The sequence below is a fragment of the Monodelphis domestica genome, chromosome 6 (assembly GCF_027887165.1).
Source record: "Monodelphis domestica isolate mMonDom1 chromosome 6, mMonDom1.pri, whole genome shotgun sequence".
Lineage (NCBI taxonomy): Eukaryota > Metazoa > Chordata > Mammalia > Didelphimorphia > Didelphidae > Monodelphis > Monodelphis domestica.
The window spans coordinates 230,945,459-230,964,585 of record NC_077232.1 but is presented as its reverse complement, the minus strand read 5'-3'; the positions used below and the strand labels follow the sequence as shown (position 1 = coordinate 230,964,585).

Below are 19,127 nucleotides of genomic sequence, written 5' to 3'. Positions count from 1 at the left end.
GAAAACCTGCATGAACTGATACAAACTGAGGTGAGCAGAACCAGAAGAGTGTGCACAGTAACAGCAATATTGCAGGATGATCAGTTATAAAAATCTTAGCAATACAATGATCCAAGACAATTCCAAAGGACTCATGACAAAAACTGATGGAGTCTGGATGCAGACTGAAGCATTCTAGTTTTTACTTTATTTTCTTAGTTTCTTTTTTTGGTTCTATTTTGTTTTCTGTGAGTCCTCTTCTAAAATATGACTACGGTGGAAATGTTTTGCATGATTCTACATGCACAATCTAGATCAGATTGTTTATTGCCTCAGGGAGGGGGGAAAGGGATGGAAGGAGAAAAATAATTTGAACACAAAAATTTGGAAAATAAATGTTAAAATTGTTATTACAATGCTCGGAAATGACCAAATAAAATAATGTTTTAAAAAATTGTTATTACATATAATTGGGGAAATGGCATATATTAAAGATAAATGTATGAGGCAACTGGGAGGCTCATTGGGTAGAGTGCTGAACAAGTTTATGAAGACCTGAGTTGAAATCTCTGCGTCAGACACTCATTTAGTGCTGTGATTTTGGTGAAGTCACTTGCTTTTAGCCTATTTCCTCATCTATAAAATAGGGTGATGGGATAATAGCTTCTACCTCATGGAGTTGTAGTATTAAATGAGAGAATATATATAAAGCACTTGTGAACTTTAAAGAGCTATGTAAATACTAGCTATTAAGTACAGAGAACAATTGTCTCATAGGGGGACCAGTGACACAGATGATGGATGCCCTACTGATTTACATATTACTTTGAAATGTATCTTGATTTTTATTTGGAAATGGGAGGACCTGATGCTCAAGGGATTAATATTCACCAAATTCACTGAAATGGGACAGAAACACACGCACAGACACACACACACACAAACAAAAACCAATCCAGCACAACTCTTAGGGCTCAAACTTTTCCTGCTTCCTAATTCATATGTCCCTATGTCATGAAAGTCCTCAGTCATATCCTAGTTAAGTGAAGGATAGAGAAGCTGCTGTGTGATTTGGATCCATTTGCCATGCTGATATTTCCCAACCAATCTGTCATTTTAGGTTTATCATAGCTGCCTCCCATGTAAGAGAAGATCCACAGAGGTAGAGCTGGAAGGGGCCATAATCTAGCCAGTCCTTTTCCTTTTACACATAAAGGAAACAAGCCTAAAGCAGTTAAACGATTTGCCCAAGGTCACTCTGCTTACAAGTGATGGAGGTGGGATTTGTACCCAGATCCCATGGCTTGAAATCCAATGGTCCCTCCATTGTGTCATGTGTAGAATAGCTATAATATGCCTTGATAATGGAGAATGTTACACTGGAATTTTTTTTTTACAAAACTACAGGAAGCTTAAAGGGAGGGCAGGACATCCTTGTTTGTTGAGATCTAAAGCTTTTCCTGAAAGAATGGAAGGGAATGAAGCCTTACTTTCACAATTTAATAGGTATCCTTAGCTATTCCTCAGTGGCCAGTCTGCATTTGGTTAAACAGGAGTCTACTGCACGAAGCTATTATGCTTCAAAGGATTCCAACTATTTCAGGGGAAAATAGGTGTTTAGAGTCATACTGTTATATCTCCTTTATCTGCCATCTTCAGGATGTATCATATAAGTTAAAATTTTAGATAATCAAACCATGACCCTAAACTGTGGAAAACAATTTTAATCATGTTTGCTGGAACAATTATACATTTTCCTGCCTCCCCAGAATATGCATATCTCTCTTTACTGATTCCAGGGTCAAGCAGATGGCATTTTGCCTATTCCTAAATGGCTACCTTTTTTTTTAAATTGTGCCATTTCTTAAAATTTTTTTTGTCTCTTCCCTTGCTGTGAGGTGCCACTGACAATGAGCTCTCCTTTGGCAACCCTCCCTCCTTCTACAGCCAAATAAGCAAGTCTTTAAGAATTGAGTGGAAAATAAGAGGTCCTCCTATGAACTTTATTCACATGAATGTCTGTGCTTTGTAGTCAAATTTCCTTTTCTTTCTTTCTTTTTTTTTTTAAACCCTTGCCTTCTGTCTTAGAATCAATACTAAGGATCAGTCCTAAGAGAGAAAAGTGGTAAGGGCTAAGGCAATTGGGATTAAGTGACACCCAGGGTCACACAGAAAGTATCTGAGGCCACATTTGAACCCTGGACCCCAGACCTCCCATCTCCAGGCCTGACTCTCTACCTCACTGCCATTGGACTAAATTTTCTGAAACTGAAATGAAAAAAATTCCAAATATATTTCTATTATGTTCAGACTTATCCATGATAAAATTTACTAGTATCCAATAAATTTAAAAGACTTTTTCATCCAGATTCATTATCATGCAATCTTCTCAAGACCAGAAATAAGTTAATCAAACTTCTTCCATAAAATAGATGGTTAATATAATAAGCCTCTTTGAGGTTTCCATTTTTTTCCTCCAGGCTGGTACCAAGGACCTGCTGGTACTGAAGACTCCAAGAAGTAAAGGAGTCTATTTGGGCTGTTCTTGGGCTTGGAATGTCTTCCTCTTCCCTCTTGTGTTGTTTATTATGTGTGTGTGTGTGTGTATATATATATATATATATATATATATATATATATATATATATATTCTAGCCTAACTCAAATACCATTTCCTCCAGCAAACCTTCCTTCTACTATGTTGCTGACAAACTTCCTCTGACACCTCAAAGTAATATCTTGTTTTTAACCCTTGAATAAAATGTGCAATGTTGTCTCTTCATCATCGGTGTTGGGGTTATCAAATCTGCTATTGAGGAACATTGGTGTACAGTTAACTTTTCTAGTATGTGGTGAATGCCACTGGGTGATCAGTCTCTTTCTTGGATCAATTGCTCATCCTTTCCTCACCTTCCCCAGTTGGACTCTGCCCCCAGAGCATTTCCTGCACCCTTCTCCCTACTGCGTATACCACGAGGGACACTGGACAATTCTGCCTCAGTTTAGTTGTGAAGGTCTATTTCCCCAAGAAAGGGAGACCTTAGATAGGGTACCTTGGGAAATATCAAGTAACATTGTTAAGGGATGTGTAAGCAAATAGGAAAGGAGAGGAGAAATGTGAAACATGGAGGCTCGTGGTCAACAATCATAGGCTTAGCAACTATGCTGAAGGTAAAAGAATACATCTGTTCCTTAGACAAAACAATAAAAGAGAACCTACTCCACTTTTATCTTTTTCTTAATTGGGAAGTCTAATCTTTAGGTTAGAAGTGGAGAAGGTCTATGATTAAATGCAGAATTAAGCCCTCAAAAGGGGAAAAGGTACCCACGCTAGAACAGTATAGCACAAAGATCATTGTTTTAGAATCAAGCTTCAAAGCTGGCCATGCTAAACCAGCCTAGACTCATCTCCTTATCTGTAAAAGGAATTTGGATGGCCTCTAAACCGTCCATGGGTTCACCAAGAAAATATCACAGGTGCAACTCAATTTTTTATTTCTAAATCCTTACCTTCTGCCTTAGAATTCATACTAAGTATCAGTCCCAAGACAGGAGAGGTAAGGGCTAGCAATTGGCTTGCCCAGGGTCTCACAGCTAGGAAGTGTCTGAGATCATATCTGAACCCAAGCCCTCCAGACACCACGCCTGGCTCTCACCCACTTTGCCACCTTTCTGAACCAGAAGAGTTCAATTTCTTCAAGGCATTTGACAGTCTTTTGTGCTTTTGAACAAGATCTGGAGATAAAAGACTGGATACTAATTGCAGATTTGACAGTGGTGGAACAGAGACTACTCTGGAGTTAACCTAGGACTTCAGGGGATCCATGACCTAGTGTAGAAAAGTTTATTTTTGCTAACCTTGTTTCCTTTATGCACACATTTTTCTAGGAGTCCATAGGCTTCACAAAACTACCAAAGGGATACATAAAAATGGACTGGGTTTCAAGTAGTGTTGAAGGGTTCTATTTGCCACCTTCACCAGTGACTTGAGAGGCAATGTAGGGTAGTCAACAGAACTTTGGTTCAGATTCTCTCCGTGGCTGTATGACCCTATGCAAATAAACTAACCTCTCTTGGCCACAGATTCATCATTGAAAAAGAAATAAAAAGCCACATGTAAACTTATCAGGATCCCCAAATCCCAATAGGCTAGAGCAATGGGCTGAATAACAACTCCCAACTTTTGAGGTTTCCTCATGACCACCCCAACATATGTACCTATTAGGGTCACAGTCTGAATTAATGCCCAGATCTCCTAACTCTTGAGTTTGTAGCCATATCAGGCTGCCTTCCCAATACAGTGAAATTTAACAGAGATTTATAGAGTTCTATACCTGGAATACTTGGGTTCAAATATGGCTGTTCATGTGAAAAGTACTAAGAGGTTCCAATGGACTGTAAGCTCAATAGAAAGTTATATGAATTGATAGTCCTCAGTGTTAAAAATGTGCTATTGTGAATAAAATGAGGTTTATAACCCCAAGCAGGCTTTATTCTGGCCAAATCACAGGTGGCCTGTAATCACATCTTGGATTATTATTATTATTATTATCAAGACAGAGCGATGAGAGAGGATTTAAAACCATGCATAGGAGGCTTGAGTGGAAAGAACCAGAGGGCTATTTAGATGGAAGATGAGAAAACTTAGGGAGGGCAGGAAAGCTGTCCTCAAATATTTATAGGGGCTGTCTTGTGATCAAAGGATTCAATCCATTTTGCTTGGCTCTAGAAGGAACAACTTAGAACAATCAATAAGCATTTATTAAGCACCTATGGGCCAGGCACTGCAGATACAAAGACAAAAATGAAACAATCCCTCCCCCTCAAGGAACTTACAATCTAACAAGGAAAGGACACACAAGACCAACAGGGTAAGAGTTGTTCAGGCACATTTGGCTCAAAATAAGGAAATCCCCACCCCCAACTTCCTAACAGTTTGAGCTAACCAAAAGTAAAATGGGCTACCTTGGAAAGTAGCGAGCACTAATGCACTGTCGGCAAAATTAGGGAATGGCATAATGGTTCAAAAAAACTGTTTTCAACTTTATTTTTAAGTCACCAAACCCTCTGACCCTGTGATCTTCCTTCTAGGCATTTGCTCAACAAGTCAAAGATAGAGGGGAAGATCCTATATATACATTAAAATATTTATAGCAGCATCTTTTGTAGTAGCAAAGAACTAGAAGGAAAGTTGATGACCACCGTCCTTGGGGGAATGGCTAAACAAATTGTAAGTATGATGGAATGTTGCTGTAAACTAAGAAATAACAAACATTGAGAATTTGGAGTTTGAGGAGGCTCATGTGAGCTGATGTGGAGCAAAACAGGCAAGAACCAAACCAATTTACACAATGGCCACAAAAACGTAAAGGAAAATTTGAAGAGACCTAAGATTCGCAGGGACCTCATGGCTTTCAGGCCTGATGCCAATACATGCTTCCACCTCTAGTCGGAATGGGACCTGTTCTCAGATGTGGTCAATGTGTGATTTGCTCTAACTATACTTCTATTACAATCTAAGAATCCGAGGAAGGATTCTACTGGGGGTGGGGTGAGGGTGGGATGGATGTGAAGAGTGCATCACAGAGAAGTAACTGTGCTTACAGGGGCAATAATAAAACTTTTCTTTCTTTCTTTCTTTCTTTCTTTCTTTCTTTCTTTCTTTCTTTCTTTTTTTCTTTTGAAAAGGGCAAGCAAGACTCCCATCTATAGTGGTGAGTCTGAATGGCCACCTGTCATGGATAGTGTAGATTCTTTGATTCTTGGTACTGTGGAGTGTAGGGTTGGGTTGTTTTTGAATCTGTGAAGTCTGAATTATAGGAACTTGTTTGGGGACAGTGAAATTTGAAAAACTTTAAAGAGGAAAATTGGTTACAATTGTTCATTTGGTACTGGCAATTAAATATTTCTCTTTCCTTGTGGATCCCCAGTTCTTCATGACTGTTATTAATCCATGACACCCGCTTCCCTTACCCCCAACCATTTGCCTGGACTTTCCTGGGATAATGAGGCAAAGAAATTCTTACCAAACCTGGTGGTGATGCACCCTTATTATAGAATGTTGAGTTGCCAACTATGCTCTTAGTTGTACACATAACCCAGAACACAGGTGGGTGCTAATAATGAAAGTATATGTACCCTAAAAACTGAATAAGGGTAAACTTTTAAGAAACCATATCTTCTGTCTTAGAATTGATACTGAGTAGGATTCCAAGGCAGAAGAGTGGTAATTGAAGTCAGGGTCACACAGCAATAAGGGTATTTTTAAGAGTACTATATTTCCCACATTAGGAAGTAAAACTTCCAGGCAACTATATATTTTCCTTTCTTCCCTGTTAAACTAGTCTTATTATTCACAAGTTATTAATCACTGTCCTAGTACTCAAAACAAGTCTATTTTAATCAATTTTCATTTGGCAGATTACAATTAAACCAGGCTTATGCTTACATTAACTGGTATTATTATTGTTCAAGCTAACATTGATAGCACCTGAAAGCTTGCAAAGCACTATATATATATATTTTTTTTCCCCCACTTGATCTCAGCTGGTATGACAATCAAATATGTGAAAGCACTTTGTAACCATTAAGCATTAATATAGATCACAAAAAATAAAAATACAAAAACCAATCTCGTGACAGTCTAGTAACAAAGAAACTATATTACGAAATTGTCTTGAATAAGGAATGCTCTAATCCTAATGCCTGGAATTTCTTAATGTTAATAACTTACATTTTCTGTATAAATGAATGAATTCCTAAATCAGGTTTTCTGATGTTTGCCCCAGGACTAATAAGATCATCTAAACTCAACCAAAACTAGCTGTTGGATAGAAACTCTCCCCATTTGCTAAATTTTTATATGCTTCATATTTCAGATGAAAGAAAATATTTGTTTCGAAAAAGTGTCGATTTTACTTGCCTTTAAAATCTTCACTCTAATTCATATTAATACAGAAAATGAGAATTTTAATTGTAAGGGACTTCACGGATGACTTAGTTCAAGTCTATCACCTTACAGAGCAGGAAATTCGGGGGCAGAGAAGCTGAGCAACTTGCCTAACATGAATTAGCTAGTTAAGTGTCAGGGTCAGAATTCAAACCACAGTCTGACTCTTAAAGAGTCCTATGTTCTTTCCACAACAACATGTTGCTTACATAGTAAACACTTCTTAGACCCAGATAGGGTTTTTACCATGTTAATAAGAATCAAGATTGTCAGGCTCAGAAACAAAGAGGAAGAGAACAAGGCAGGTTATACATAGATAAAGCTAAAGCCCCCAAAGCCAACAAAAATCTCCAAACATACATCCTTCAACATTCTTATCTTTAACAGATAAGACTCTTAGAAAACCATTTTACAAACACGTGATTAACTGCATTTTCCTAAAATCATATTCATTCAAAGCAAACATATCAGGGAGCACCAATACGAGAAAGTCAAGAATATTAATACAACTCCAAGTTAAAATAATAATGATGTGTCATCATTGATGGAAATGGTTTAAATGAAAGCAAATTGTTTAAATGACAGCAAAACTATTTAAAACAACTGTTTGATATACAGATATTAAAGATAACTATATTGCTTTTCAAATAATTAGAACTGTGCCCAGGCACCCCAGCAGATCACACAGAAATTCAGAGTTGGCTTTTTTGTTTTGTTTTGTTTTGTTTTTCACTATCAGGAAAATACAATACACCTTGAAGAATGCCCCAAAATAATGTGAACCTATACTGCTACATGAGCTTAAATTCTGCCACTCTAACCTAATGATAGTATTTTTGGTATACCAATTATTCTGCAGTGCCCAAATTTATTAAGGAGAACTTTTTAAATTTTAAAACACAGGCGGATTAATAGCTGCTTTTGTGAAAAGGAGTCATTTACAAATGGGATTACTGACAGTATATCAAAATGCTGCTAAGAAAAATACAACAGCAAGGTACTCTGATGAGAGTACATTATTCCACATGGAATCCTAAATTAACTTTCTTCTCTAGCTCCTTAAATGAGTCTTCATGAGACTAGAGATAAGATTCAATGTACCACAGAGGTAAAATAGAGTTCACATCAGCTGAAGAGTCTAAAAACTTTTAAAGTGTAGAGAAGAATTAAATGCTAGTAAACCTTTGGTGTTTACCCATTAACAACATTTCCATTTTAAGTGACAATGAGATATGTATAATTTTGTGGAGAAAAATAAAAGCAACCTGTTCACACCATACTCCCACCGTTCCTAATTCTTTCCATGTGTTATTCTAAGACCACCTGGCTTGAAAACATTTGGTTATTCAGTGCAGAAAAGTAAACCACAGACAAAGTACGACAACTTTTAATACTCCATTAATACTAATGATTAAAAATTATTGCATAGCCCTATGCATTTATCCTAAAACATTTTCTGTAAAGTAAATGAATTATATAAAAGACAAATAATCCCTTAAAACGTGGATGGCCTTTACTACCTCGATCTTCTATCTTTTTTTGTTTTTTCAGTACTTTTGTCCATTGTTTTCTCATTATCTCCTCTGCACTTTGGGCAATACCATTTTCCCTTTGGTTTATAAGTAAGTGAAACACATGAAAAATGAAACCACTCAATTGGACATTGTTCATTGTCACATCCTATCATTTCCCCATAAGACACTTGGTTACATAAGCAGTATGTAGGTTCATTAGGATCTATTGCAAACTCAACAGGTGAGGCTTCCCTTTCCTGTTTGGCTTTTGAACGTTTCTTTTTCTTGGCAGATTTGGATTTCTTTTCTTTAGGTGGCTGATCATCACAGTCTTCAATGCCATTTGCTATGTGGCAGAGATCACGGCTTTCACTGGTCCGCTGTCTGCGTGGTCTTCTTGAAGACCTTTCTGGTTGGCTGGAGTCCATCTTTGTCTTATCTGAAGGTCTTTCACTTTCTGAAGGATCTTGAAAACATTGTGAATGCAATTCCATTTGCCTTGCCCGATTCTCTACCAGCTCAAGCATCTGTGTAACAATTTGAATTTTCTCATCACCCAGTTCCTGGCTGTTGATCAATGCTCTCTGAAGATTCTGCTGAAGGCGTTTCTTCTGATGTGGATCATTTTCTTTCTTGTATTTTTCACAGGCATCATCAATTTCCTTTAATGCTTCTGTAAAATGTAAAAAAAAAAAATCAGAATATTGCTCTAGTTTTCTGGAGGGGAGGGTGCACTTTTTAAAAAAGTAATTAGAGTACTTTGGATAGAAGCAACTTAAAACATAATGCCATAAACCCAACCAAACAATTTAACAAATCTAACATGGAAACACAACATCCAGAAAAACTAATGGAAACAAAAAAAGAAAGAAAAAAAAACAAAAAGGAAATTACAATAAATTCTTAATTGACTAAGACAAAGTTTTTTGTTTTTCAAACCCTTACTGCCTTAGTAACAATTCTAAGGCAGAAGGGCAAAGACCAGGCAAACCAGGACAAATGGGGTTAAGTGACTTGCCCAGGGTCACACAGCTAGGGAGTATAGGAATGACAGATTTAACTCAGGTCTCCCAACTCCAGACTTGGCTCTGTATTCACCAAGATATCTAGCTATCCTGACTGACCAAAGTTTGTTTGTTTTTTTATTAAACCCTTACCTTCCATCTTGGAATCAGTACTGTGTATAGGCAATGGGGGTCAAGTGACTTGCCCAGGGTCACACAGCTGGGAAGAATCTGAGGCCAGATTTGAACCTAGGACCTCCTGTGTCTAGGGCTGGCTATCAATCCACTGAGCTACCCAGTTGCCCCCCTGGCCAAAGTTTTAAACAATGCATTGCCCCGATTTACTCATATTTAGTTTTAAATTATAAGAAAGAACACTTAATATCTTAATTTTTTGGTTGAATGGCTCCCATGACTTAAAATTCTCCAACATGAAAGATTTCCACAGTATATTTCTATATCAATGATACTATTAGCAATAAAAATCAACATTATAGCAATCCTGTTGCTTTATATAATTAGGCAATGGATTTTGGTTTAACTGCTGACAAATATTTTACAACATCTTTAAAACACCAACTTAAAATGTTGTCTTGCAAATTTGTTTTTTCCCAGCATGAGAAGCAACTCTACCAAAACTTTTTATCCTACAGTAGGCCAGAGGTATCAAACTCATGGGCTCAGCTGGCAAAACTCCTAAATGTAGCCTGAACCAGATTACAACATCTTTAAAACACCAACTTAAAATGTTGTCTTGCAAATTTGTTTTTTCCCAGCATGAGAAGCAACTCTACCAAAACTTTTTATCCTACAGTAGGCCAGAGGTATCAAACTCATGGGCTCAGCTGGCAAAACTCCTAAATGTAGCCTGAACCAGATTAAAATGTAATTAGAAAATGTTTAATAAAATAAATAAAAAATAGAAGATAATGTTAGTTTTCAGTTTTCCAAGTCAATATGAAGCCTGCAGGGATTCCTTTCAATTGGAGTTCGATGCCTCTGCCAACTCTGTGCTGGCCACTATCTGAGTAATCCAGTCACTTGGGCTAGCAATAAGCCCACATGCCACACAGTATGGCAGCTCACCAGATAGAAAGCCCTTAGCCCAAGCTATCCTATTATTTCAAAAGCTCAAACCATTCCCTTTTATTTAGATATCTTAAATGCTTTATCAATCAGCTAGGTTTCCTTTAGGGAAATAAGAATGATAAAGCTGTGACTGACTTTTTCCTAGACGCAACAATTTTTAAATGAACAAGGACAAGGAGGAGACAGATGGGAGGAAACAGGACAAACTGATTTCAACTATCCCATATCTTATCCATGGTGATTTGCAATTTTATAAATATGGTACTTAATGGGTTGTGCCCAGTATAGATCCAATGTTTGGTGCTTAATGCCAAACACTGAATAAATTATTTCGTAACAAGATAAGTATTGTAATATAGAAGCAAGAAAAACAGTCACATTCATGATAAGGTTTAGCCCATCTGAAAAGCAAAGTGGAACCATGTCCCCAAAGTTACTGAACTATATGTACTCTTTGGCCCAGCCTATACCACTACCAGACCAGGCTGATACACCAAAAAGATTTATATAAGGGAGAGAGAAAAAAAACAAAACAAAACCAAAAACCATGTATTCATACAAAAATTATTTATAGCAATTCTGTAACAAAGAACTGGAACTTAAGGGGGGTACCCAAATATCAGGAAATATCTAAACAAATTATGGTATATGAATGGCATACTACTGTGACACAAAAAGAAAAAAAAAGACAAAATAGTTTCATAGAAAATCAAGACATCTATAACACTGATACACAATGAAATGAACAGATCTAGGAGAACAATTTATGTAATAGTCAACATTATGGAAAAAAATCTGAAGGACAACAGAACTCTAATCGATGCAATGATAAATCACAGATCGAGAGGACTGAAAATGCGGAATAAGACCTAGCAAAGGTGAGAATTTGTTTTGCTGTACTGTGTATAAGTGTTTTCAAGTCACTATGCATATTTGTTATCAAGTTAAGAAGCACTTCTGCAGTGCTTCCCTTGTATGGAGCACTGGCCTGTCTCATGTATATGCATAAGAGAGAAAGGGAAAAACTGAGAGAGACAAATACAGGCAAAAAAGAATGACAGTCCCTGCCCACAAAGAGCTAACATTTCTATCAGAGAAGGCAAATATAAAAGGGGAAGGAAAAGGAATGTACTTCTGGGCCCTTCCTCCAAATGGAGGTTCCTATAGGAACTCCCTGTGGCAGAAGGAGCCACAGCAGTGGAGAGAGATGGCCAAAAAAGTCTGGAGCTTCAGAAGGGTTTTTAAAAATTGTTTAATGGGAAGTGGCAATGGGAAAGAGACATAATAAATGCCAGTGAAAAAAGTAACTTTTGAAAGAAAAAGAGAACAAAATTATATAAGAAAATTTCAGTTTAACAAATGAAATACTTAAAAATTATTTGCCCAAAGTTACACACAACAATCTTGCTTCCTCCTTAATTATTTATAGACTTGATCTACTCTATAAGATAGAATCCATTTATCTTTCAAATGTTCCCTCTTCCAGATTCATAACCCCAGAATCATTCTAATTCAATATGGCTCTAATGTGCTTAGTGCAGTGTGTACATATTCTTTGTATTGAAGTGTACCCAGTGCAGCACATGATGAAATCTCCACGAGATACAAACCTATTAAAATATAATTATTAAATGCTCACCACATGCAAAGCATTGTAGTACACTGAGACAAAGCAGTAAGAACCTGCCCTCAAAGAGTGAATCTAGTAGGTAAAATATAGGATGTGAATAAATCTAAGACAGAAGTAAAGATCTAAAATAAGTAAATAAATATCAGACTGAGACATTTGAGAGGACAGTCAGTATGCACTTATGGTAAAAATTGTTTGCTTTTTAAAAAATTTAATTTCCCCCCCAATTACATGTAAAAAGTTTCTAACATTTTCCCAAGATTACTCAGTCTCAAAGTCTCTCCCTCTCTCTCCCATCCTCTTTAGATGATAAGCAATCTCATATAGATTTTACATGTATAATCCTGAAAAACATTTTTCCATATTAATCTATTTGTGGAAGGAAATTCAAATAGAAAAAAAAATTGAGAGTGAAAAAAAGTTTGCTTTTTCTCTGGAAGTAGATTTATCTTTTTTTTTTTTTTAACATAAGTTCTCCACGATAGTTTTGGATTATTGTATTGCTGAAAATAGCTCTTATTCACAATTGTTCACCATATAGTATTCCTGTTGCTATGGTACAATTTATTGTTACCTTGAATTTATCTAGAAATCAACTATTTGTCTAAACAAGAGTTATTGCCATAATGGAGTCCAGGCTGTTCAGTCTCATAAAGGTGCACTATTCCTCTGAAACTATAGCTATACGTGTAGTCAGCACAGTAAATCTGACCCTGGCATTTTTATCAGTTTTAAAATATTCTGCCCCAACCTCTAAAGAAGGCATTAACTTTATAATGACTAAATATTTGCTTAAAAAAAATGTTTCAAGCTTGAAAAGTGATTAAAATGCTTAATATTCATCCTAGAAAAAACATTCAATAGGCAAATCTTAAAAGTCCTAGTCTTATTTCTAAACTTCCATATATATACAAATACATACATACATACATATATATCAAAAAGGCAACCACACAGATTAAGATCATAAGAAATAACTTGGAGGATTTTTTTCCCCTTTAAGTGAGAAGTTTTCCAGATTTAAAATCACAGGTCAGCTCAAACATAAAATAAGGATATAGAAATTAAAATGTAATCAACTGTTGAATGCCTGGTAGATTGCAAGTTTAGATAAGGCATTATCCCTACCTATTCAGAGCTTATAGTTTAATGGGGATGACAGTTACAAGTAAATATAATTGAAATGCAAAGTGATATCTCTATGAAAGAAAGGAGAGATGAAACATGGGTGAAAATTCATCAGGTATTAAGTTGGCTTAGGAAAAGCATGAACAAAGTAATAGGCAAGCAGAGAACATGTACTGGAAGGTGAGCAGTCTAAGTTGAATGGCATGGAGATAATGATAGCAGAGAGCAACATCAGGCATTTCTACCACTAGGTTTTACAAAAGATTATAGCTAACATTTATAGGGTGCCTATTTATGTGCCAAATACAGTGCTAAGAACTTTATAATCATTTGATTCTCAACATCCCTGAGACATCAGTGCTATTATTATCTCCATTTTACAAATAAGGAAGCTGAGGTAAACAGTGGCTAAATAGCTGGCCTAGGGGGCCAAATTCAAATTCAGATCTTCCTGACTACACCAACAGCTGCCTATCACAATATCCTTGTTATTTAAATCTCAGTGTTCTAGAGCAAGTCACTTCACCTTCTCAGCCTCAGTTTTCTCATCTGTCACATGAGAGTGTTAGAGGAGATTACCTATGAGATGTCTATTTTTTATTTCTATAATTATTATTGTCATTTCACATATGTGAAACCTGAAGCTGAGGTAAACTGACTTGCTTAGAGTCATATGACTAAGTATCAGAGCTGAATGCAATCAGGTATCTCCTGACACCAAACTTGGTCCTCTTTTCCATATGCAGAGTATGAGGAAGCCATACAAGTGGAAAAATAGCAGCTTGCAGAGGGCATCAAGTGCCAGACAAGAGACCTAGAATTCCATCTGTTAGGAAATAGAAGGCCTCACTACCTTGAAAAGCTCAGAACACTGAGTGGCTAAGAGACTTACCCAGGGAAACAAAGTCAATGTGTGTCAGACAGACAACTTGAAGCTGCCTGAACCCAAATGATTCAGCAGCTGAACTTCTATTCATTACACAACCCTGGGATGCCACACACTGGGGGGTGGGAGGGTTGGGCAGCACACAGCAGTAGGAATAGGGGCAAAATTGAGAGAAATTATGGGACTTCTTTGGCTTTGGAGTTTTTAATTTTTTGGTAGGAGGCTAAGCTAAACTTGGCTGAACAGTTATCAGTGAAACATTCATGTAGAGAACAAACATGGTAGAAAAGAGCAGTGCCCCAAAGATCAGGAAACCTAGGTTTTAGTCCTAGCTCTTTCATGAATCAGCTATAAAATCTAGGACGACTTCATTGATATCAGCCTTAGTTTCCTCATTTACAAAATGAAGGAGTTAAGCTCTTTAAGGTCCTTTACACTTCTAACATTCTGTTTCAAGATGTTCTGTGTGCTATGGGAAGTGAAGAAAAATATAATGCTTTATTTTACTCTCATAATAAGATGGAGTTAGGAAATATTAAGACACTCATTTTACAGATTAGGAAACTGAATGAAGTTCAGAGAACTTGGGCGATTTGTCCACTGTCACAGGTAGTAAATGTCCGAAGCAGGATTCTCTAACACAGATCTGAAGTCATCTATATAAAAGAGCCAAATAAATCAACAGAGCTCAAGGATTGGATCCAGGCACAATTAAGGGAGGTCGGAAAGAGGATAAGGAGGCAGCAAAGGAGTTAGGATCAGTGATTATGGTATTCTTGAAATCAAGGCAAAAAATTGCAGAAGGTATAGTTTTTGTCAAATGCTACAAAAGCTCAACGGAGCATAAAGACCTAAAAGTGGCCATATTGACTGGGGCTTTGGTAATCTTTGGAAGGTTAGTTTCAGTAGAGCAGTGAGGAGTCAGACTTTGAGGGATCGAATATTTTTTTCCCTAAAAAGACTGGCAGGGAAGGTAAAGAGACGGGACTGCTGTTAACTCAAGGATCAAGGAAGTTTCTTCCTAGTCTGGGCATTTTGTAGGCAGGAAGCTCACTGGTGGTTGGAAGGGGGTGGAAAGAGCAAGGAATGGTGGGCGCAGCTACAGGCTTACGTTTAAACCAGGAACTAGGATAGATGCCTTTCGCTATGGCCGGTGACGGCTAAGGGAACTGTAGAATGGTCTTGGGAAGGTCTGTGGAGAGGCAAAGGTGCCCCGCCGCTCATCCGTAGCTTTCTCCTCTATTCAAGCATAGCCCAAGTACCATCTTCTCCTTTACCCCTCACCTCTGGCCTCCAACCCCCACCTGCTTTCCCGAGCCTCAGCCCCAAGCCCGGGAAGTGAGGGGAAGGGCTAGGGGAGAAGGCGGGGCCCCGGGGGTCCGGAATACAAGTAGTCTAGGGCGCTCCGGGCGGCTCGCGGAGGCCCAATTGGGGGATCGAGGCCACCCCTCCCCGCCGAGTGAGTCCTGGAGGAACTGCGACCCCCTGCCGAGGCAGCGCCACGGGCAGTAACGGACGCCTTCTGGAGCCGCACACATTTCCACCTCGGATCCCGGGGCCAGCCCCTGACCGGATTTGGGGCCGGAGAACCGGAGAGCAAGGGAAAGACAAGCTCAGCCAGGCCCACCCCGGAAGTGACGCAGGGGCCCCAAGACACACGCGGAGCGCGCGCCGGGGACGCGCCAGCTGCGGGAAGCGTCCCTGCCGCTGGCTGGCGTACGGGGGAGTCGCGCTGCAGAAGTCTGGGCAGCCTTACAGCCCAAGCCCCCGGGGGTCTCCTCGCCCCAGTCACGGAAGCGCGCGCGCCCCTCGAGTCCACAGCGTTACGCTTGGAGGCACCGCCCACTCCAGGGCAGAGACCCGACCCCCCTTCACCGCCCTCCTCACCGCCGAGCCCCTCCCTCCTTTTAACTGTTTAGCGGAAGGAGCCGAGCAAAGGCAGAGAAGCAGCCCCCCGAACCGGCCAACCTACCCCGGGGTGCGAGAGCAAAGGAGACCTCTAGGCTTGGGGGAGGAGGGAGAAGGAGGGGCCTTTTCGGGGACCGTCCCAGATGCCCACTCCCCCACCCCCAGTCCCAGCACGTTCCAATGCATCTGCCTTTAGGGGAAGAGGGGACCCGGGGCCGAGCCGTCCTCCTCCAACCCGCACACCTCCAGACCCCAAGGCCGGAGCTAGCCGGTCAACCCGCAGTTCCTCCTTCCTTCTTTCACGGGGCAGCGCCGGAGGAGCGATCCCGGACTAATAAAATGGCTGATTCGCAGCCAGCAACAGCCCTGGCTGCAACGAGCGCCCGGGTTCCCCCTAAAGTGCCCCGAGCCCGGGCGCACGGGGCTGTCAGAAGGTCCGGCTGGCCGGACGCCCTTCCCGGCCTGTCCCTTCACTCACCTTGGTACTTGGTGTCTATTTCTCGCAGCACGGACACGTTCCGCTGCATGTCCAGGGGCAGCGACTCCACACACTCGAGGTAGTCCTGCACGTAGCAGGAGAGCAGTCGGCCCCGCTCCCCGGCCAGGAGCCCGGCCGCCGGGTACAGCTGCTGCTGCTGTTGCTGTCCTAACATTTTGCTGCTTCTGCTTCTGCTGCTGCTGCTGTTGCTGCCGCCGCCGCCGCCGCCTCCTCCGCATCCAGCGGTCACACATGCACCGCCACGGCCCCCCGGGCCGCCGGGGAGGCAGACCCCGCCGCCCCTCACAGGGGCGCAGCCGACTGACTCCCTCCGCCCCCTGCCCTGGGGGATCCTCACATACCCAGCCACGGGCACACGTCCTAGGGCAGAGAGAGATCAGCTGCCCACCTCAGCGCCCCGGCAGCGGGGATCCCCAGGACGTGCCGCCACCGCCGCCGCCGCCGCTGCTGGGGACGCGGCGCTCGGGCGTCCGGGACGGCTGCCGGGGCTCTGCGTCTCCCTCGCGCCCACAATCTGCTCCCGGCTCCCTTCGCTACTCGGCTTCCACTGACCGTCCTCCTCTTCCCCAGTTTCCCCAAGTAACCAGTGTGAGAGTGTCGCGGTGTGAGTGTGAGTGTGTCTGTGTGTGTATGAGTGTGTAGGTCCCTCTCTCTTTGGCCCCCCCCTCCCCTCCGACTGCAGCTGCCTCTGCGCTTGCGCAGGGCTCAGCCCTTATAAGGCTCGGTGTCCGCCCCTCCCGCCGGACAGAAGGGTTCGCATTCTCCCGCCTTCCTCCGGCCGCCCGGGTGATTGGTCTGTCATCTCGCGGCTGGGGGAGGTTGGGGTAGGAGGGAAGGGGGAAGAGGAGGAGGGGAGGACAAACGGCAGGCTCTGCCCCGCCCCCTCTTAAAGGAGAAGAGCTGTCACCCCGCCCCTTTGCTCAGTCTCGGCTGGCGAGCCGACTAGCTTGTGGAGGCACTATCCTCCCATCGCCTCTCTCCCTCCTGCCCTCCTCCCGATCTTCCGGAGCCCGGCCCGACTCTCGCTGCACCCTGCTGACGAACGACCTCCCAGCTGGGAGAGCCAGCGCGGCACTGCCCAGGCGTAAAATGGAGCAGTTGGCGGCCCCTTTTTCTCTTCAATATGGAGCGAGGCCGGGGGAGACTGCAGTTCCCAGGGTGCAGCGAGGCCTTGGGGCTCCCGGCATGCCGCGCGTCTGGACTCGGCTCCTCCGCGCCCCGCCCCGCCCTGCAGGCCCCGCCCCACAAGCCCCCCGCTTGGGGCTCCCTGAGCACGTGGGGGCTGCCGGCATGGGAGGTAGGCTCCCTCTTCCCAACCCCCTGGGTCTGTGGGTTTGTTTCCAATCTCCTCCTCGAGGTTTCGCTTAGCCTGGGCTGGTGGAGGCCATTGGGCCCTCCGCCCCCTGCCACGCCCCGATCGCTGGCCCGGCCTCCAGGTTCCGGGTGGGAATGGTAACTTTGAACTTGTTCCCAGCCAGTCCCCCAGGTGCCCACGGCCAAATGAGCCGGAGTCCCGTCCCCCCCACATCTAAAGGAAACGTTCCCAGCACGTAAGCCCTCCCCAGACTGTCCGGGCAGGCTTGAGCCGACAGGTGTCACCGAGGCAAACTGCGTAAGGAGGACATTATTGTCAGAGGTTTGGGGGCTCTTGTTAAAAGGGGATCCCTCGGTCTTCCCCTTCCCACCTGCGAGGGCTGGAAACATCCTAAGAGGGTTTGATTTTTGGTTTTGTTTTTTTTTTCCCCATGGATGAAGAAACAGCCCTGGAGGAAAGAGTTCAGTTAATGCCTCTCCCAGACTTTGAATTCTGGATTTCCATATGTGGAGTTTGATGTAATTATAAGCCAATATTCTACTCTAAAAATTTTCTTTCCCCCTCTATTTTCCAAGAATTTAAAAACTGCCTTTATAGTGGCTACTCAGGTCATTGAAATGCAAACAAACTCCTCAAAAATGTAAAAGAACAAACAACAACCCCCCAAAATTAGTTGGATTCCAAAATAGGGCATCTAAGGAACATGGAAAGCAAAACTTTTCTTGGCAAAGATTTGAAAAATCTACCTGGGCCAATGATTTTATGGCATCTAAAGATGTCTACTTTTTTTTTTTTTAATTTTAATATTGGCGCCATTTGTCCTATTTTGTTAACTCTGGCCGTGTGATGTGAAAAGAAAACCACTTGAGATTAAACTTGTCTTTGCTCAGCTGTGTGGCCTTGCTATCCTAAATTGAAATTTTTTTTCTCCCTCAGATTATACTAGAACACTTTGAAAAGTGTTAGACTTATAACAGGTAGCTCTTATCTTGTTCTTTAAAGTTTGTAAAGCATCTCACATGTTAGCTCCTTTGATCTACACAACTCTGGGAAGGTAGGTGCTATTATTATCTTCACTTAAAAAAAAACTGTTTAAAGAACTTAAGAAACTGGCTCAGGATTCCAAGGTGAATGCCTGAGGAGGACTTGAATTCAGCTCTTCCCTTCTCCAAGTGCTGTGCTATCTGCTCCCATCCACTTCCTTTATATCTAATTCTATAAACATT

The 19,127-nt window shown here is 41.5% G+C and overlaps 1 protein-coding gene across 1 annotated transcript; it reads right to left on the bottom strand.

The window, feature by feature from the left end:
* Nucleotides 1–4,722: 4,722 nt before the first annotated feature.
* ING2 (inhibitor of growth family member 2) lies at nucleotides 4,723–17,345 on the bottom strand. Its single transcript, XM_001364247.4, has 2 exons — nucleotides 16,566–17,345; nucleotides 4,723–9,115 (listed from the first exon to the last, which is right to left on the bottom strand). Exons 1-2 carry the CDS (start codon nucleotides 16,738–16,740, stop codon nucleotides 8,445–8,447), a joined length of 846 nt encoding a protein of 281 aa, XP_001364284.1. The 5' UTR covers nucleotides 16,741–17,345; the 3' UTR covers nucleotides 4,723–8,444.
* Nucleotides 17,346–19,127: the final 1,782 nt, after the last annotated feature.